The 21,567-nt window shown below is 37.0% G+C and overlaps 3 protein-coding genes and 1 pseudogene across 3 annotated transcripts; 1 reads left to right on the top strand and 3 right to left on the bottom strand.

Moving 5' to 3' along the window:
• Positions 1–2,135: 2,135 nt before the first annotated feature.
• Positions 2,136–3,437, bottom strand: NAS4 (nicotianamine synthase 4). The gene is given in 2 exon segments (XM_021965551.2): positions 2,136–2,399; positions 2,401–3,437. Coding segments are annotated over 2 exon segments (993 nt in total). The 5' UTR covers positions 3,319–3,437; the 3' UTR covers positions 2,136–2,324.
• Positions 3,438–9,228: 5,791 nt separating this feature from the next.
• On the bottom strand, positions 9,229–10,964 carry LOC110762843 (uncharacterized). The gene is made up of 2 exons (XM_021965540.2): positions 10,742–10,964; positions 9,229–10,084 (listed from the first exon to the last, which is right to left on the bottom strand). The coding sequence occupies exons 1-2, from the start codon at positions 10,809–10,811 to the stop codon at positions 9,411–9,413; spliced, it is 744 nt and encodes a 247-aa protein (XP_021821232.1). The 5' UTR covers positions 10,812–10,964; the 3' UTR covers positions 9,229–9,410.
• A 136-nt stretch (positions 10,965–11,100) lies between these two features.
• On the bottom strand, positions 11,101–13,105 carry LOC148293491 (uncharacterized; annotated as a pseudogene).
• Positions 12,829–20,173, top strand: LON1 (lon protease 1). Its single transcript, XM_021965607.2, has 20 exons — positions 12,829–13,639; positions 13,773–13,838; positions 14,011–14,202; positions 14,307–14,372; positions 14,531–14,572; positions 14,683–14,805; positions 14,959–15,057; positions 15,152–15,217; positions 15,313–15,399; positions 15,563–15,602; positions 16,032–16,203; positions 16,576–16,700; positions 16,897–17,027; positions 17,116–17,220; positions 17,385–17,498; positions 17,759–17,926; positions 18,014–18,115; positions 18,243–18,527; positions 18,958–19,476; positions 19,633–20,173. Exons 1-20 carry the CDS (start codon positions 13,334–13,336, stop codon positions 19,816–19,818), a joined length of 2,994 nt encoding a protein of 997 aa, XP_021821299.1. The 5' UTR covers positions 12,829–13,333; the 3' UTR covers positions 19,819–20,173.
• The last annotated feature ends 1,394 nt before the right edge of the window (positions 20,174–21,567 follow it).

Genomic DNA, 21,567 nt, shown 5'->3' with positions numbered 1-21,567 from the left:
TTTGGGTTTAGCGTTCGATTAGCATTAGATTGATGATAGATATTAACCATAAAAACCTATAAAACTTCAGAAATTTAGTGTAATTTTAGTCACCAACATTAATACCATTGGCACTCCATTTAAAAATTGAAAGATGTATAGGCCTAAGCTTCCACCCTTTGGCAATCAATTTCATGTTTTGGAGGCTGCAAGCTGTGTCTGGTCCTGTTCGAAAGTGACTCTGCTTCAAATCATGTGCACGCAACCATCAATTTTATTTCCTTTGGATATCTTCAAGAGCCAGACATACATCTATACTCTTTCATTTCAGGGTTTGATTGCAAAGATATATTTGGACTTAGTGTTGAGGCTTAAACAATTAACTAACCTAAGGTGAGCCAAAAACGCCATAGAAATTTGGATTTGTGTTGTGCTGTGTGGAAAACAACTTGCTTTCTAGAAGAATCGTTAAGAAATTACTTGTTCATGAGAATTAACCAACTATTGGAGAAGCAGACAAAAAGCTGTAGTACTTGAGATATATAATTGAAGTCAGAACATAAATCGTGCAAGGCAGCACTTTCGTGTGTATTATATTGTAGGTGCACAATATTAATGCATGCCCACAAAAGAACAGAAATTAGGGTTATATTTCACAAGAAAAATGTATAAAGAATTTGGGACACTTTTTAACATTAATGTGGAAAATTTGTACGCAGAATCAACCATGACGTAAGTTACAATGAAATTGCTTGCGCGTGCTCAGAACCGATCATAATGTGGACCAGTAATTTTTAACATATAAAAATTCAATACTAATCTGTACAGGTGAGAACTGATCAATATCTCATACATTTATCATATATTTTCTATTAATTAACTACTATTCTAAAAAAACAATTAAAGAGTGGTACTTGGAATATGAGTTAATAATTGTTTTCCGCTGCACACATTGCTACTTTGACATGAACAAGGCTTTGGTGGCATATGTCAACAATGCTCAGGAGGATGTTGACATCTTTGGAGGTTTTTGAGACTCTCAAGGCCCTAAGATTTTCTCATACAACTCATATGAACTTTTTTTGTGATTTGCACCCAACACCTCTTCTCTTGGCAGCCAATATGTCGACACTATGAGGGAAGAGATTCAAAACTCAGATCTGCATATGACAACACCCAGCACTCTAAAAGCGCCCTTTTTTTTTAATATATAAAACAACACTCCCTTTATGTCGACACTATATTTTTGCTCCACATGCATACACAAAAACCCAACTTCACAAACCCTAGCCCCTGGTGACAATTTTCTCTCCAATTCTTCGAGTCTAGCCTAATTAAACAAGCTAGTCCTAAGATCTATGTACAAGAACTCAAAGTCTATACCTTTCCCCTTAATAATTTTTTTTAATAGCATTGGATAAATTTATCCATCTAGTCACTGGATTCTGTAATTTATTGCAGATAGAAATGTAATATATATAAGTTAAAAGTGATGATTAATTGCGGAGAACCTTATTCTAGTCATTGGGTTTAAAAAAATATGCATTTGGCCAAATGTTGAATTGAGATTGGAGCTTTCAAGAACAAGACATCTTTGCTTTTTCAGATTTGATGTGATGATATTGGAGGAGAGGAGAAAAGAAATTGATGGACAAATTAGTTACAGCCATGGATGAAGAATCCACCACCTCTTTGAACAAATCACAGTTAGATAAAAACCACGCAATTCCATTGGTGTTTTCCCATCAGCCTATCAGATAACCAATAAGAATGAAAAGCACCTTGTTTTTGTCCAGAAAGGAAAAGGACAAATTCAAGTATTTCACCTGGTGATCTATCGATATCAATATTTCGGATTTAGGTTAATGACAGTAACAAAAGAATGGCTTCAGAACCTAACAAAATTCTTGTCTTTCTCAATCGGTCATTTTCTATCTTTTGGTTCCTGAGCTATCCCCTCCACTCAATCTGATGATGAAAACCCTACAAGAATACTTATCTGATTATGAAATCCCAAAAAGTTTCAATCTGATCATGAATTGGGGTGTTCTCATTTTGTTTGCAGTGCAAGATGCAACAACAGATATTGTACAAATCAACATCTGATGGTCATGTAAGGAATTAATGCATAACACATTACAAAATTGAACCAATGATAAGGATCCAATTTCCAAGTGATTTTATTAAAATATGAGAAGCCATAATACATACGGGATGTCACAATAAGTAGGTAGATAAACAGGTCAGATATGCATTAAACACATAACAATTAAACCAACTAAATGGATCTTATTTCCATGCATATGTGAAACAACATAGATGAAGACATGAAATTAAAGCAAGCTTTATGAAAGCTGCTCCTCAAAGGCCAATTCCTCAATCATCATGTTGCCATGATTGAGGAGCATGATTGAGGAGGAGATTGAAGGCTTCAATCTCAGAACACTTATTGGGCAGTATTATGGAACCAGCATTAAGCCCCTGAGGATCAATTGGTGATGAGTGCTGTGCAGGCAATGCGTATTTACGCGCAATCAAGACTGAGTTAATGACTTCATCAGTGGGATGAAACACAGAAAGAACCTCAAACCCTCTAAGATCATCACAAGGATCAATCACTGGATATAGAAAGGCCCTGGCACCATGTGCACTCCTTAGCATCAAAGTTGCTCCTGGAGACATGTACTTAGCCAAGTGATCGATAATTTTCAGCTTCTCCATCTTGTCCATGCCCACAAGAGCTGCCAAAAACACAACATCATAGTCTTTTAAAGCATTTGTGACATCCATTATATCTGTGGTGTGGAAAACCATTCTTTTCGATAGGTCAGGATCAGACGAGACCAGGCCAAGAGCCTTGGAATTGGCTGAAGGGTCAATGTCATAGTTGTGGAAAGAGGTTGTGGTGAGGTGATTGGAGGCCAAAACAATTGAGGTCAGAGGAAGAGGGCCTGAACCCACAAAGGCAACTTTGCTAGGAACATGAGGGAAGTGTTGGCTAAGGATGGTGAACTCAAGTTTGCCAAGCTTGAGGTAATTAGAGTAATAAGGGAAAATGGTGAGATGGTCAAGAGGGTGTTCATATGAGCCTAGGATGGTTGAAAAATGATTCTCCAAAAGTCCTTCTGCCTCCCCACAAAGCCTTATAAGCTTTGACCTTATTTCTTGCACCCCTTGGCATAACTTGGAAACATCAATTGGACTTGGTGGCATGCATGTGAGCACAAGTTGGGTGAAGAGCATGTTGACATCTTTGGAGGGTTTGAGGCTCTCAAGGCTTGAGATTTGCTCATACAATTCACAGACTTTTTGTACCAAAGCATCACCATGGCAACACATGTCGACCCTACGAGGATACGAGATAATATCAAAGGCTCTTCTTACAAAGGAAAAATGGATTGAAAATTCAAACTCTTGAGCAAATCACAACTTGGTGACATCCTCCAGCCGTTTCGAGGGTCGTTATTTATGGGGCACTTGTGGGGTCCATGTTATGAAGGGGTTGTGTTCATTATTGATTTATGCATTGTGACTGTGGGTCCAATCTCGCACCTCGATTGCCCCTCAAATAGTGTAATCAATGAGATCGATCCTTATTTTGATTGGTGTAATATTCATAACTTATATATAGCCTCTCAATATTTAAATTATTGGCATGTTGACTAATCTGGAATTGAATTAGGGGGAATTGAATTGAGGATGAATTGAATTGAGGAAGAGTTGGATTGAGGAGAATTTGATTCCGGATTCCTAATGAAGTTGTTTACTAAACCAGATGGATTGAGGGGAGTTAGATTCCGAATTCCTATTGAAGTTGTTTACTAAACCATATGGAATTGGGGTAGAAGTGGTACTAATTACTAAAATGTCCTTATTTTTTGGTTAAAGTAGATGGCATATTTGGAATTTTGAAAATTGTGTGAGGATATAATGAGTAGAAAAGAGGAATTCCTAATGGGTGAATTCTCCGGGAATTAGAATACCACCTCATATTCAGGAATTGAATTCCTCCAAAATCAGGAATTCAATTCCTCCAAAATCAGGAATTCAATTCCTAATTCTCTGTGGGCCTCGCTTACTTTTCAATTCCTTGATGTGAAGTAAACGCATGAATTCTCCATAGGGGGAATTCAATTCCTTATGAGAATTCCAATTCCTGATTTTTTTTTGGGTCGAAATCAATCATGTTCATTCAAAACCCATAAATGGGAAGGAAACAAACAGAGAATACAAAAGCCAAAAAGGCCAGTTAAAGGAACAAGATGCCACAAACACAGAGAAGATTAAACTAAAACCAGTACAGTCTAGTATAATAGTCTTCCCCATCACAAAATCAAACCAAAATACAATACAAAGCCACCGTCTTCCGCAAAGGGGACGGAGACCGTACCATAATGGCCGCATATATTGTTCAGAATGTTTGTTTTTTAAAATGTGAAGAAATGTCTCATATTTGTAGTGGTAAATTGAGAAACTTTGCAAGGGTTTACAAGGAGTTGTACTACTTCTTCAATACTAATTGATTTTTCGGTAGAACCTCAACTTCCTTATTTTTCTTATCATATTTTTGTATGTACTATTGTCAGTCGTTGATAAAAATAAGGCACGTCCGGTAGGCGATTTATAATTGTTGGTGTAGTTTGACAAAGATTTTTAACTACTTATACTATAAACTCTTTATTGTGTGTCAATGTTTTGGTACTAGTTCTTGAAAACTTTGTGAACCCTACATTAAAAATGGATTGTCTTGGGATTGAGACCAAGGCCATGATCCCAATGCCGAGGTATATAGGTTAATATTATCCCTAACTACTATATATGGTTCTTGTTATACTTGTTAGGAAAAGTAGTTAGTTGCATCATTTTCTGATGCAGTGATAGAAAAAAAATATGATGCCATCGCTTGCATTCAATGCACAAAATATGAGACCCAAATAAAAAAATTTAACAAGTGGAGAAGTGAGTCCCCAACACCGTTTTATGAGAGCATTTTTGCTCACCACTTTAATCCAATGTGTACTCTCATCACTATTTTCAGCATTTGACACGTGTCTATTGATATAACCATGATTGCATAAATACAAAGTAAAGAGTCAACTATGGTTATACCACGAGACACGTGTCAAGTGTTGAGAAGGGTGGTGAAAGTACACTTTAGGTTAAAGTGGTGAGCAAAAGATATTTCCCCATTTTATGGCAATTGGCGGGAATTTGGGAGGTAGTGACTGAAGATCAAAAGCTACAACTTGACCTAGAAGACGATCAAAAGCTAGTGATAATTGACAAGAGGATCCATCTAATTACGATGACAGTACTTGTTACTATCAATTAAATTCTGAATAAGTGTTGTTACGATCAGTCATTAACTCTCATCTTATAATCAAGATCAGAAAAATAATAAGGCGAAAACAACTCCATAACCAAAAAGGGCTAATGTACTCCAAGATGATGGACATTTGGATAAAAGATTCCCTTACTTATGCTTTCACACAATACGATTGATATACAGAATAAATTAAACATCTTCTTGAGTTCTGGCCTCTTAATAAGTTACTATCAGCATATCATTCATTTCACACTGTTAGCTTAGCTTGACAATTTATTGTGAACCCCACTTGTCTTATCCTATTTTATCAAACACAATGAGTGGGGTCCACAAAATGTAATATTCATTCATATTATATAAAAATATATAAATGCCAGCCTGATTGATTGTTGGAATTTCTTTTCCCAAATTTCACCAATAACTCAAATTCATGGTTTTGTTCATCCAATATTCAAAATGCTGCTATTTCTTATTTTGTTTTACTGTTTTTTTTTTTTGGAACTAAATCTGTGTCATATATGTTTGACAGGATTCAAACTAGTTTGAGGAAATTAATGCTTAATGAATGATCCAATTATGCACTTTGTGAAGGGTTTAGCTGAAATAATTAGATGTGCAAAGACAAATATATATATATATATATATGCTGTTTCACTTTCCACATAAGTTATAAATATCATGTGGACCTTTATGTATCTAAAATGTTGTCATATACACTGAGTGCAAAGTGCCTTGTAGTTTCCACTATAAATGTTATTATGCTCTGTTTTCCTTTCGGCCATAAATTTAGTTGGCTTTTCATAAACTGGATGGCCACTATAATCCCAATATCTAAAGAGACCCTTTTCTAATACGAATTCAGCTTCCTAAAGCCCCCGTTTCATAACCATTTCAATTTTAGGTTTAGTTTTCATTTTTTGTGCTAGAGTATAGAGGAAAAAGTGGGACAATGAAAGTGAGAATGAGAGTGAAGATGAGATTGAGAGAGAAGATGAGAAGGGAGGATGGGATTGTGTTCACTTTTGTTACTCCTCCTTCTCATCTTCCCCTCTCATTCTCTCTCTCTGAATCTCATCCTCACTCACATTTTCACTCTCATTTTTCTCTATACTCTAGCCCAAAAAATGAAAACTAAAAACTAAAAACTAAAATTGAAATGGTTATCAAATGGGCCCTAAGATATTGTTATATATTATTATTATCTTCACTTTATTAGCTTTATGTTTCTCTTTCAATTTCAATGGTTGAAATTAGATGTACCATTCTTTTAGGTAGTGCAAGCTTTGAAATTGGATGCTTTTTGCCTTTGGAGGTTTCTGTTTGTTTGACCTCATTTTTAACCTCTAATAAAGATATAAATATCCTTATAAGCAAAGACAATTTGGAAGTGCATGAGATGAGAATCATTTTCATATGGGCATGCGCGACTTCTTCCAATCAAATTACTGAATTTCAATTGTATTTTTTTAAAATGAAGTTTTTGTATATACCATCCATGTTTGACCTTTTGCTTTGCATCATCAATCGAGATATTAAAGATTACTTGTACCATCTATATTGCCGTAAGTCGTGGGGTTCTATACTCCAAAAACTTAAAGCTCACCAACAATGGAAGCCCTAGAAATTTCCTCCATCAATTTGATTGCATTGTTCTTCATTTTTTTACTGTTTTTTTTCCTTCAAACTGAAGAAATAGAATCCACTGGGGGAGGTGGTGAAGCATAGATGTAGACAATTGATAGGTCATTTGGTGGGTTTTTGATAATGTTTTTTTATGTCCCTTTATATTTTGGTCGGAAGTAAAAGCATGAAACATTCAATGGATAGAAAAAGGAAAGGAAGTCTCTACTTTTTCTGGCCAATTTGGCCACTTTCAATCCCAACAATAGCAGTAACGCGACTACTCGACGTTGAAGATATAAACTCCTTTTAGAATGGTGGGTTCAACATCTGGAAACTTTGTTTTTTTCTCTCACTTTTTTGACAAGCCATAAAATCACACTTGCACTCAGTTGAGATTATGAAACTTTGCTAGTCATAAATCCGAATTTGGTTAATTTTTTTTTATTATCCTTTTCTTAATCTGGCATATAAAACTGCCAAATCCCACTCAGTTGATGCGTTGGGTTAATTTTAAGATATATTATTCGTGCGTTTGGCTCTTACATTACATGCGAATTCTTTTTGTTTTTTTAATAAGAGAAATGTTATTCACACTCTAAATGTAAATAAAAACTGTTTTCTTTAAATTTAGTATTTGGAGGTCTGCCCCATGCCATCATGCATTAGTTAAAGGAAAATGTAGTGATCCTCCTTCTAGTTTTATTATTTTAAATAATAGAATCGAAGTATCAAAATCAAAGATAGGGTCATAGCATGTTCGTTGGCTAAGATGAAGTCAAAATCAATCACTATGGCCATTTGAGCAAACGGGTGTGTGGAAACCACACGACTCCATGTGCCATGCACTGGGCCTGAAAGCGATGGCCTGATTCTACTATTTGCTAGTCGTCATCCAGTACTTCCTCCCCATGGCCCTCACAAATTCACAAATACCTTTCAAATCTAATTCCGTGTTGAAATGAACTCCTTGTCCCGTTGGAGATTCACTACTACATCCAATATAGGAGTTCATCAAATTATAAAAAAATCATATATGAAATGGACTTTAGAAACACATCCAAAGTCCATTTACAATATAACAAAATGACTTTAACTTTTTTTAAATTATAAAACTACCATTGATTTCTTAAAACAAACCTAACCCCAAAACCTCATAAAAAAGTTCAAAACACTCAATAGGGCATCAAAGTAATTTAATAATCAAAATTAAATTCAATAGGGCCAGTTGTCATTTTTTGAGTTTGTTTATAGAAATTAAATTGTGTAGAGTTTATTTATAATTTTAGTGCTAAGAATGGGTATACAACTAAATATCTCTTTTAATAATCAGAAGAGTGTCAGTCATCCCCTAGCTTTAGCATCCATTTCCATTTTCAGAGAAATTGGGTTACTCTGTCAGAACTTAAGTCTTCCAAGTTTGCATAAGTTAATTAGGGTAAACAACAAGAGACCTTCCAAGTTTGCATAAGTTAATTAGGGTAAACAACAAGAGACAATGAGCCCGCCCACTTGCACTCAAATTTGAATTTATCTCACTGTTTACATAATTTTAGACTGTCTATGATATAAATAATAATAATAAAAGCGATACTTAGAGCTCAAATTTCTTTTTTTTTTTCAAATATTTTTTCAAATACTGGCCTGAACTCCATCTCAGTCCAAGAATGTTATTCTACTATATTATATGCGAAATTCTATAATGAGGGTGCCACCACCATATATGGACTTCTCAGGGGTTAGAGATCCACTTTCCAAAAAATACATATGGGCTTTTGCCCAACTCTCAGCTAAAGGATAAGTTGTTGATAAGATGTTGAAGCCTAGGCCCAAGAGTTGGGTTGCCATAACCAACCAGTGATAAGTGAGAAGCCTTCTATTTCAGAACTTCAAAATCAACCTCTGTTTGAGTAATCGGAAACCATGCATTTGGATCTTGTTCACTAAAATAACATCAATTGAAAATCCATTGTCCAAATTTAGGTAGATATGGTATACCGTTAACTTATGTCAGTAATGATCATGAAGCCTATCAGCTAACATTGCACTCCCTATAAGTCATTTGGCCAGCACAACCATTTGACAATAGAAGATTACAACATTCTAGCAACCCAAGCAGTGATTTTCCTTGAGAGATTAGATCTTTAACAGAAATTACCATGAAGTCTGTGCAATATCAATGCTGGCTTATCGTGTTCATCAACTGTTTCTAAGGAACATGATCCAAAAGATGACAACAATTAACACCCCCTCCCCCTTTTTCCTGAACATCCAGAACAAACTAAAGATAAAATAAAACGAAGTGATAGCAAAGTGGCGTTTATAGATGTTTGAAAGAAAATGTAAGAATGGTGTGTGCAACCGTATGGAAATACCATCTTTAAAATTATACACAAATTTGAATGAGCCGCTGAAACGAAGTTCTTATATGGCATCTACAGAATAAATTTTGAGCAAAAGAAACAAAGGAATGAACCTAATTCGTTCACCTCAGTTCAGAATGCTCATATGTTTCAGAGCTCTCATAGGTATTGGAAGCTTCAAAGGCTTCAGCTTCAGAACCTTCAGAACTTTCATAAGCTGAAGTTTCACGAACTTCACTATTTTCAGGCAGACCAAACTGGAGCAAGTAATTGACTCCATTTATCACATCATAGACCATCAATCCAATTCTACCTCCTACCCAACTGCCCAATTGACTTCCCACAAGATAACCAAATCTCCCAAGCCTTTGCTCTCCTAGAAAGCCTCCAGCATAGGTGCCAAACAAGGTGCCAGTGCCCCTAACAGTCCCTTCTGTTACTGCACCACCATAATATATAGCTTCAGAAAAGTCCCATCCAGAAGAGATAATAGGACCTATTATCCGCTTGGCTTGCCGAGTTGCCAGTTTCGCAGCCTTTTGTCCTGCCTTCTGTGCTTGTTTGGCTGCATCTTTAGCAGGTACCCCCTGTGACAATGCATCAGCCAATGCACTTTCAAGTGCTTTATACCTTATTCTCTCAACATGGGAAGCTCTGATGTTGTTAACATAGAGCTTCACTCCCTCTTTCACAGAACAAGCTAGTGTTCCAGAACCCATATCAAAGCAGTTCAAGAATGTAAACTGTCCACTCCGAGATGCATATTTTTCCCCAACCAGCTGCCGACATTTTTCAGCTATGGAGAAAAAAATAAGAGAAAAATATCAAAATTTATTCTAATTAAGTAATGGATACACATTTTCTCTACAAAAAAGACTAAAAATTGAATATTGCATTGCATATGTTAGCAAATCACAAAATTCTTCAAAAAACCGATCATGGGTACAAATCTCAGACTGTAAACAAAAACTTCTGTAAAATATTAGGCACAGAAACATTATATTTATAGCTCCATTCGACCAGAATGCATGCAATATTACAACAATAACAGAACATTAACATGAAAATAGTGATTTATCTTTCTAGCTATCAGCTCAGGTCTATAAGACAAATCAACTGCCCCACCCCCTTCAACAGATTCATTTCAAAACAATATCATGGATTCAAAGATAATAACATTATGGTAAGGATCCAAGCTGCACTCTTTCAGCGCGCAATGGACTTTGCGTGATCAAATGATCTATAGGTTCTTCAAATTCGGGATTTTGGTTTAAGGGCCAATAAAGTTTAAAAAAGGACAGATCTTTACATATTCAATTAAGAATTTTCATTTCCCAGTAGAAAGTAAAAGAAAAACTTCAACTTTCGAATTCTAATTACTCTTTCCCCTATAGTTTTCCCAGTAAGAGAAAAAAAATGACAGTAACAGCAAACATTATGTATATGTCTGTACCTGTGATACTGAGAACGATGATGCCAGCTATGAAGGCCACTAATTGGATTCTCTTCTTCTGGAAATCCATGGGATTTCAAGCACTTTGGAAAGAAAAAGAAAAACCCTAACTTTTGGTGGTGAATGGAGATGGGATTAGAAGGTGATAATAATAGGGAGCTCAGGGAAGGGAAACGAAGGGAAGAATCTGAAAGCCGTGTGTATTATGAAAAGTCAGACTCAAGATTTCTGAACTATAATTAATCATTCATGGCCTTACATGGAATGGAAGCCATTGAGTGACTACACTAAACGCTGCGTTTTGACTTCTTACTAATTAATACTCCTACCTACCTACGACACTTTTTTTCCCTTCTCTCAATCTCTTTTCTTGGTTCGGAAAAAAAAATAAAATAATCTCTCTTCTTGGAGAGGTTGCTTTCCTTGGTAAAATGAGGGCCACAAGCCCAACTAACAAAAACAACTACAAATTTATAAATTAAAAAAAAAAAGCTAAGAAAAACAAGCGACTTGATAAAAGTTTAGTGGTAGATTAGGATCCAACTTTTCCTTGTTCTTTCTTTTTTGTTTTTTCTATGATAAGTTACCATTTTCAGTAGTTATTTGTTTTCCTTGACCTAATAAACAGAGATAATAGTAGTTGAAAGACTGAAAGTTATTGTCCCACAACTTTGTGATGGTTTAGGCTTTCTGCTCCAGTCCACTGTCCACCCAACACAAGCATTCATCACATCTTGATGACCACCTTTGGATGTGGACACAAACTGCCTCCTTTGTGCTGAGACTGAAACCAAATGCAGTTTCTTATTTCACATCTTCAAGCTTGCCCTTCATGCAATATCCCTTGATCAACACATAACATTACATGTTACTTCATGTGTTGGCTTCCATTTTCTCCATCTTGCCCTCATATTCAAAGCTGCCCTGAGGTTTCCTTCCCTGCAGTAGCCAATCCATCAGAGTAATGTATGTCAAGTGTATTGGAAACAAACCCTTTTTGAGCATCTCATTTCGGAGTCTCGCTGCCTTTATTGACTCCCCTTCTTTGCACAAGAACTTTTTGAGCCTCTCATGTTATGAGATCAGCTTTGCAGCCCCTTGTCTCCATTTCATATTAAAACTTCATGGCCATTTCCTTGTTTCCTTGTCTGCACAAACCAGTAATCTGGCAGTTAAAGGTCAAAGTGTCTGGGAAAACCCCTCACTCTGACATTGAATTGTGCAACAATTAGCGTATTGTATGTTATAACATTGGGCCCCAAGTCTTGATTTCTAATGTCATCAAGCAACTCTCTAGCTTTCTTTATCATCATCTTCTTACAAAACCGCTTATTAGTGCATTGTAGGTAACAACATTTGCTTCAAACCCAACTCCCGAGCCAAGCATTTCATACAGAAAACCACGAACCTCATCAAGCTTTTCCCATTGCAGCATAACCCATTGATCAGTAATTATACGTAATCACATTGGGTTTCAAACCCTGCTTCCTTATTGCCTTGAACACCTTCATAGCTGCTGCTACATTCTCATCTTTACCGAACCCATTAATCAGAGTAGTAAAAGTAATCTCATTCGGGCAAATGGTATCTATCACCATCTCCTTCAAAATGGCTTTAGCTTTGTACATGTTTCCCAACCCACCCATTTGCAATATCCATCAATCAGAGTATTAAAAGTAACCACATTTGGTGAAATTCCCCAAGCCTTTGGCAACATCCTTTTCCTTGCTCAATTCTCCTCCTAATCATCTCTCTATACACGCATTCAACACACCCAATTTCATTTTCCTTCAACAAATGCTTACAAGACAAAACTGATAACTTGGACCCAGAATCACCAGCTCTCTGAAATGCTTCAAAACCCAACGAATCTTCAAACTTTTCACATATGCCAACACCAACATATAAATTATAATGGAATTTGCACAAAACTGGTTGCTTGCTAAACATTGAAAGGATGTGAAAATTTGAAGAAACCGAATGCTTGTCACTGTTTCTAACAAACCCATCTTAGAAAGCTATGATCTTTGAGTTTTCTTTTTTTGGCGATTTTTATTGAGTTCAAGATTGTGTGCAACATTGAGATCGTTCTGGTACCAGCTGAAGTACCTGAGTGTTAGCTCTGGTCTGCTCCGGAGTGAAACAGTTGGCGAAGAAGTGCGGTAAAGTTTGAACCTTGGAGATAAGTTTTGAGCTCTGGCTAGTAGGGTTGTGTGGTGGAACCTGTGGAGACGCAGACGCAAAGTGAGGAACAGAGAAGCCGACGACTCTGTTTCTCGGGAGAGTTTTAAGAAAGTTTCTCGAGAAAATTCTGGCTTTTGGCACCAAATGAGCCTCGGGTTCCGTTATGTAGTTCTTCCACATATCAGGGGCAATTTCGTCAAAGAAAAAAAAACAAGGGTTTATGAAGGGCTTTAAGACACAAAACATACGAAAAACCCGTCGCAGTTCAACCAGTTTTTAAGTTCTACGCAATGGCGGTTCTTCTTTAACAGAGAACACACAACTGCTCCGCTAGGGCATCAAAAAGACCCAAACCCTGAATTCAATTTTCGATTTTTCATACAGTTTCAATCGATTCACCACTAACATATGCTGAAGCTTCTCTCTTCTTCCTCATCATGCCTCCAGGCCCGAGTGCACAGCCTGGGCCCCAATTTGGGCCTCCGTCCCGGGCCCACCGAGCTCTCCTCGCCATTTCTCCGAGTTCTTGGCTCGCTCACCGGGTTGACACGGCCTAATTCGTCTCGTCGAGCCTTTTTTTGCTCGGACGCGAGTGACGGGTCTGATCAGGTGGTGGAGGTTGAAGCAAAGAAAGCGGGGACCGACGGCGAGGCCGAGTCGAAGTCTTCGTCAGCAATTGTGCCCACGAATCCTCGACCCGAAGATTATCTAACGGTTGGTTGGCTTTGGTGCTTTGGGTTTTGCTAAAGTAGTCTGTTTGGATATCAGAAAATGAAGGAAAATGTTAAGCTTATTGTTATTTGTTCCTATTTATCCTTTTAACAAATTTTTTTCCTATCATGAACAGGTTTTAGCTTTGCCATTGCCGCATAGACCACTCTTTCCAGGATTCTACATGCCAATTTATGTGAAGGTACAGGAGATTATTGAATACATTGAAAATCAAGTTGGCCTTTTGTTTAACACTTCTATGTGTTGGCATATTTCGTTTCATTGTTGGGTCAATTCTGTAATTGCTGTTACTGCAAGGTGTTATAGAACAATGTTGATTTACTGAACTAACTAATGTATTGCTTTTCATGTAGGATCCTAAATTGTTGGCAGCTTTACAGGAAAGCCGAAAACGGCAAGCTCCATATGCCGGTGCTTTTCTTCTCAAGGATGAGCCGGGGACTGATCCTAGTTTGGTCTCAGGTTCTGAAACTGATAAAAGCATTTCTGACTTAAAAGGGAAAGAGTTATTTAATCGCCTGCATGAAGTCGGTACGCTTGCCCAGGTATCTCATTTACCCCTAAGTTTTATAAGCCCTAATTCTGTGGATTAACTAGCATCAACCATAATGTCCTTTCAGCTTTTCTTAGTTTTTTTACTTATTTTCAGATTTCAAGCATTCAAGGAGACCAAGTAGTTCTTATTGGTCATAGGCGACTTCGAATTACAGAGATGGTGAGGAAAAACAATCAGTAAGAGTGAACTTTTGATTAATGGTTTTAAAGGCATATTTAGCATCTTTTTGCCTCATCACCTCGTACATGTATAATATGAATTAGTATTTGTTTGAGATAAAGTTAGTTAAACTAAGCAAACTTATGGCTTATCTACAGGTTGATGAGGATCCTCTGACTGTAAAAGTTGATCATCTCAAGGTCCACATTTTGTTTCATTTTACCAATTCAATTATTAATCCTTGGAGTTTTCACATATAGAGTATATTTTTCTTTCCCTTTTTCTTATGTTCTTACACTTTACATTTCAGGACAAACCCTATAACAAGGATGATGATGTAATAAAAGCAACATCATTTGAGGTTATATCTACTTTAAGAGATGTTCTGAAGACTAGTTCCCTTTGGAGAGATCATGTTCAAACATACACTCAGGTTTGCTCTGCTTCTCATGATATTTGAATTTTATGGCATCTTTGTTCTTGCATGCTCATTTGCTTCAAGACACATTTCTTTGCTCGCAACATATGTGAAATCATTTTGCCCTCTCATCTTGGTTTTTCCCTCTTTTTATTTAAATTTGTGCAGCATATAGGTGATTTTAATTTTCCAAGGTTAGCAGATTTTGGAGCTGCTATATCTGGTGCAAACAAGTTGCAATGCCAGCAAGTGCTTGAAGAGCTAGATGTAAGCATGGGTTGATCTTAACTCGGATGGCTGATAAGACTTTATATTCAATCTTATTATATCGAGAATGCTTAACTCTGCAATTTTCGGTTAGGTTTATAAACGTTTAAAGCTCACACTGGAACTAGTGAAGAAAGAGATAGAAATAAGCAAGATTCAGGTATGTCATCCCAATATGCCATTGTTTTGTACTTGACTTGTTTCTCCACTGTATTTTGATTCTCTTTTGTTAATTCCTCTTTTTTTCATACTTAGGAATCTATTGCAAAAGCAATTGAAGAGAAGATAAGTGGTGAACAGCGCCGCTACTTGTTGAATGAGCAGCTTAAAGCCATAAAGAAGGTATATGTCTCCACCATCATCAGACATATTTTCAATGCCATACCCTCAATGACAGTGTCTGATAATTTATCAATGATCTGTTCTCTTTGTGGTGGGTTTTGTATCAATTTCTTTATCTCGCCCTTGGGGCTTGTTGGAACTTACTTGGCTTTACATGATGCAGGAACTGGGATTGGAAGCAGACGACAAAACAACACTTTCTGGTTAGTTAAAAGAAAAAATTATCCCTCTCACAAACCGAGATATTGTATCTGTGTACGTATGCATGCATGCTATATATATATATATTATTGTTGTCCCCGGCTTTTCAAAAGTCAAAGGCTTGTTACTTGACCATATATCTAATCAAGTAAGAATATATTGTAATGGATGTTTGGTAGGACAAAATGATGTAGACATAGTGCATGGTCTGATCATATGGTGCATACAATTAAGGACTGAGAATGACTTCGTCTAACGTTAAGTTTTGTAACCATGTGCACATCAGTGTTGTATGCTGTTGGTGCTTTCTCATCATCAGTTTTAATCTGTGTATGCATGTATGTGAGAAACATTGATAAATTATTGTAAATATTGATTGATCATGTACCTAAAGGTAACTGTTGCATCATTTTTCTGATCCTGTGGTGCAGCAAAGTTCAGGGAGAGACTTGAACCAAACAGGGAAAAATGCCCACCTCATGTTTTGCAAGTTATAGAAGAAGAGCTCACAAAACTGCAGCTGTTGGAGGCCAGTTCGAGTGAATTTAATGTGACGCGTAATTACTTAGATTGGTTGACTTCCATTCCCTGGGGAAATTACAGGTTTTTGTGCTGCCTCAATTTAGTAATTCAAACTGGAGGGATCTTTGAGATTCCAATATTTTGACATCATATATGTGGCTAGGATGCTGAGAGATTTTAATAATTATCGTTAATTTAACACCATTGCCACACTTAATAGGAATATCTGTAATGAGTTTTTGTTTAAATAAATCTAAAATGCGGTAATGGGTACTAGTGTGAGAAGCTTTTAAAAGGAAATTATAAAAGAAATATTTTTAGTAGGCAACTATAAAAGAAATGTTATTTGAGTTACTATGTTCTTACTTCTTTTTTATTTATTTAATATTTAAACATTGTTCTGTTATTTAATTAAAGCAGTGTTCCCTTATTGTATCTAAATCCCAAATGCAGTGATGAGAACTTTGATGTTCTTCGGGCTCAAAAGATTCTTGATGAAGATCACTATGGGTTGTCTGATGTAAAGGAAAGGATATTGGAGTTTATTGCCGTCGGGAAACTTAGAGGAATCTCACAAGGTTGATATAGTTTTCATTCACAATTGTCTACCTTAATTTATGGGCACTACCTCGTTGCATTGTCTATCCTGTTTCTCATAGACTAATTTTAGCTCTGATTTTATATTTATTTCTGAGGTTGTAAGAAATGCTGCAAAGCTGTGCTAGTTTCCATGACAGCAGTGCGGATTATTGATGTTCTGCTTATTTATGTCAGGAAAAATCATTTGTCTCTCTGGCCCACCTGGAGTGGGCAAAACCAGCATTGGCCGTTCAATTGCACGGGCCTTGAACCGTAAGTTCTACCGATTCTCTGTAGGAGGGTTATCTGATGTTGCTGAAATAAAGGTATTTAGCAAGCTCTGTGCACTAAAATATTGATAATCAGATGCATGTCGTGAGCTATTTCTTATCAAATAACTTTTAAAATATCCAGGGGCATCGTCGGACCTACATTGGTGCTATGCCAGGAAAGATGGTACAATGCCTTAAAAATGTGGGAACAGCTAACCCCTTAGTTCTGATCGATGAGATTGACAAGGTAATAGATGGCTGGTCGGCTTGCTTCATATTGTCCCTGAGAGACATTATATTGTAGGACTCTTTTTGTAGTTTAGAGTGAAAGTAGTTGGTAAAAGGCGTATTCACATAAACCAAAAATGCTTCAAGTTTCATAATATTGAACTTTGCCTTGTTTTGTGGCAGTTGGGAAGGGGACATGCTGGTGATCCAGCAAGTGCTTTGTTGGAGCTTCTTGATCCGGAGCAAAATGCTAATTTTTTGGACCATTATCTTGATGTTCCAATTGACCTCTCAAAGGTTAGTTTTGTTTAGTGATTTTAAGTCATTTGATGTTCTACTTTTACCAGTAGTATAATTGCCATTTCCAAGCCATCTGATGCATGTGTGTGAGGGTTAGGTATTATTAAAATCTTTTGAAGATGGAAAAGAAAGGGAATGCTTTAGGTGTCCAATTTTGTTATATCATCTTCAACTTGGTACTCACATTGGGACACGTGAAAGTTGTGGCATGGTTTCTCTTTCTTCCTTTTGTTCATGCTTTAACATTCGTGTTGCAGGTTCTGTTTGTTTGTACAGCAAATGTTGTGGAGATGATACCAAATCCTCTCTTGGATAGAATGGAGGTCATCTCCATTGCTGGGTATATTACTGATGAAAAAATTCACATTGCTAGAGACTATTTGGAGAAGACCACGCGTGAAGCATGTGGCATCAAACCTGAACAGGTGCTGATATCTGTCCATGAGTGTGTGTGTGTGTGTATTTGTACGTTATATTTGTACTAATTTCAATTATGCTTAATCTGTTTTCAGGTTGAAGTGACCGATGCAGCTCTTCTTGCTCTCATAGAAAATTATTGCCGAGAAGCAGGTGTTAGGAACCTGCAAAAGCACATAGAAAAGATCTACCGCAAGGTTTGTCACCAATGTCTAGATTCAGAGGGAGCTACTGCTTGGCAAACTTTATGACCTTATTGAACAATGATATGCATTACTTCCTTGAACAATGACATGCTTTAACCTATCTTTTATGGCCTGGCAGATAGCCCTGCAACTTGTTAGACAAGGAGTATCAGATGAACCTGAAGTTGCTGGCCAAATAGAGTCTCCCACTGGTCAGATTGATGGCCCAAATGAATCTGCGGTTGTTGAAGCTCAGGTTGCAGAGACTGATGAAGCCAAAGTAGAAGATGTTGATAAACTAGATCAAAGTGTGGTTGCTAGTGAGAGCCAGACTGCAAGTGAATCATTAGAGACGGATCTCCCAGTTGAACCTGCAGTTGGTGAAGTTCAGGTTGCAGATACTGATGAACCTATGGATTCCAAGGTATCAAATAGTTTATAAAGTTATTGGGTAATGGGTTACTACGCAATCTTTATGAGAAATGTGTCAACTTGAGTGCAACCTTAAGAATTGTTTTACTTCATACAAGTTTTGCAATCCTTATGGACCTCGATCCTGAGAGCTTAAGAAGAGTTTTATTGTATTTACCTAATTTAAAATGAAAAAAGAAATGTAATCATTTTGCAAGACTTTTCATTTTGTAAAATAAAAAGTTTTGTTAAATAAAAATATGCCTATCATGGGATGCGAGAGTTCTACCTTATGTTAAGGAAGCTTGTTAAATTGCTTTTTTTGGTGCTTCTCTTTTGCCTAATGACTCTTTCAATTCAGTATTTCAGTTCCGTCTGTTTTCGCTCTCTGAATTTGTTTGCTCACCAACTGAAGGATTTAATGGTTGTATTTGTCTATACAGGATGCAAAGAAAACTGATAAAATTCAGGAAAGTGAAGCGACAAAAACAGTTGACAAAGTCTTGGTTGATGAATTAAACGTGGCTGATTTTGTTGGCAAACCTGTTTTCCATGCTGAACGCCTCTACGATCAGACTCCAGTTGGAGTTGTTATGGGTCTCGCTTGGACTGCCATGGGTGGTTCCACCCTGTATATAGAGACCACTCAGGTTGAGGAAGGAGAGGGGAAGGGAAGCCTTAATGTTACTGGTCAACTTGGGGATGTTATGAAAGAAAGTACCCAAATTGCTCACACTGTGGCCAGAGCGATATTGCTCGATAAAGAGCCAGACAATCCTTTCTTTGCCAATTCCAAGCTTCATCTCCATGTTCCTGCAGGTGCCACACCAAAGGATGGACCTAGTGCTGGTTGTACCATGATCACATCCATGCTGTCCCTTGCCATGAAGAAGCCTGTCAAGAAGGATTTGGCAATGACAGGGGAAGTAACACTAACTGGGAGGATCCTTCCTATTGGCGGGGTACGTTAAATGATTCTATATCTTGTCTGATTTAAGTTACTTGTTTTCTTCTATGTTCTTTATTTAGGAAATTTCATCAGGTTGGATGATATGCCATCTGAGTATACTGTAGTGCATCTCGAACTCATAGAAAGTTCATTTTTGCAAACAATGCAGGTTAAGGAGAAAACGATAGCGGCAAGGAGGGGTGAAGTGAAGACCATCATATTTCCTGCAGCCAACAGGAAGGATTTTGATGAGCTCGCCCCTAACGTAAAAGAAGGTCTTGATGTTCACTTTGTAGATGACTACAATCAGATTTTCGATTTGGCTTTCAGTGATGACCAGAGCAAAGAAAAATAAGCCTTCTTCCCCACTAACTCTCAAGATGGAGCTTTCAATTGCCATACATATGCGGTTGAGTGTTTGCTGTGACCCTAAAGGCAGGGCCATGCCCATATTCCTCAAAACAGACTCAGGCCAAATTACAGCTGAGATAAACCAACTGAATGAGGTGCTGCACAATTTTTTGTTATACATTTATTCACTTATATTATCCTACTATTCTTGTAAAATTGGAGCACCCATTTGCCTCATTTTGTAACAAGCTTAACATTATTCTTCAGCTGAATATTGACAATCTGAATGTGAACCTCATGAGATGGAAAAAGGTTTTTGAATTGGTCTGCTATTTAATAAATATGGAAGTTAAAGCTCTTATACTTCTTTTGGGGGGCTGGAGATGGATGAACCCAAAAAAAACAGTTTGAGATAGGTTGTTGTTTTGTGTGTTTATGATTTGATTGCATATTTAATGAATTTTTTTAATCCAAGATAGGGTGTGTCATAATATGCTGAGTGCTATTTGACAAGGATCTTTGATTTTGTTGTCATTGACACTTGGGTTGGGTTCAGAAAGAAATGGGTCTCTGCCTCATTGGACAGTTATTTAGAGAGAGTGGGTCGGTGACATCTTTGAGTACTCGTCAACTGTTTTGGAGAAAAAAAGAAAAAAGCCCTCTGGTGAGTGTGATTTTGGAGATTAAGACTAGACCTCTCTGCAATCTTTGTCACCAAGAGTACTTTATATATTTTTTCTTTGTTGTTCTTGTTGTGGTGGTGTCCCTTCTCTCTCTTTTCACTCCTCTTTTTGCCCTCCAATCAAAACCCATCATCAAGATTTGGACTTTGCCACCCATGTCATCTATAAGATTTTAGTTTAGTATTTGGATTGGATGCATGTCTTTTGTATCAAGTATCAATCCAACCTGAACAACTTCTATAGTGTATCATAAATCTTTTTGTTAGACTGTCTGATGTGCTACGTTATTATATTGTTAATCTCAATAATATAATATAATTCAGTTGTCAACACATTATTATATTGTTAATTTCAATAATATAATATAATTCAGTTGTGTATTCCGACGGTATCTTATAATTTCTCAAATTATATGATAACCAAACACTATTCTGCAAATTATTGGTTACAGATTTTCTTGTACTTACTAATATTGTAAGGCTATTGGATTCTCACGTCCACTAAAGTGGTCTTACATACACTAATTAGTATCTTTGACACTTTGATATCGTTTACAAATAAACAAAACAAACATTAATCGCAATCATGATGTGATGAAAGATTACATTTCCTCTGATGTGTCATCACGCGTGCCCATACTATTAATCAGCTGGGCTGCACATAATCCAAAAAAGTGATCTGGATAAGACATTTTAATTGCATGATCAAAACCAATATCTGAAAATCATTGCCGATAATCATAACCAAAGATCAAACTTATCCGGATCCAGCCGTAAAAAAAGATACTACTTGGGAAACCCCTCTGACTCTTACCAAAACTGAAAAAGCTGAAGCCTGCAAGAAAGAAAGATAGTTTCCATTTCTGAAGGACCCCATTAAAATTTCATGCATGAACCTTCGAGATTAAGTAGCAGCACGCCAAACACCGGGGAGAGAGAGAGAGAGAGAGAGAGAGAGAGAGAGAGAGAGAGGGTCCACAATGGGTCATAGTTCCACCAAGAAAATGAAAGGGAATGTTTGGTTTCAAAGCCTCACAGAAACGGGATCCTAAACCAGTTGAATCTAAGAAA

This window comes from Prunus avium, chromosome 6, assembly GCF_965620075.1.
Source record: "Prunus avium chromosome 6, drPruAviu1.hap1.1, whole genome shotgun sequence".
Taxonomy (NCBI): Eukaryota; Viridiplantae; Streptophyta; class Magnoliopsida; order Rosales; family Rosaceae; genus Prunus; species Prunus avium.
The sequence above is the reverse complement of the archived record's forward strand: the minus strand, read 5'-3'. Positions and strand labels throughout refer to the sequence as shown.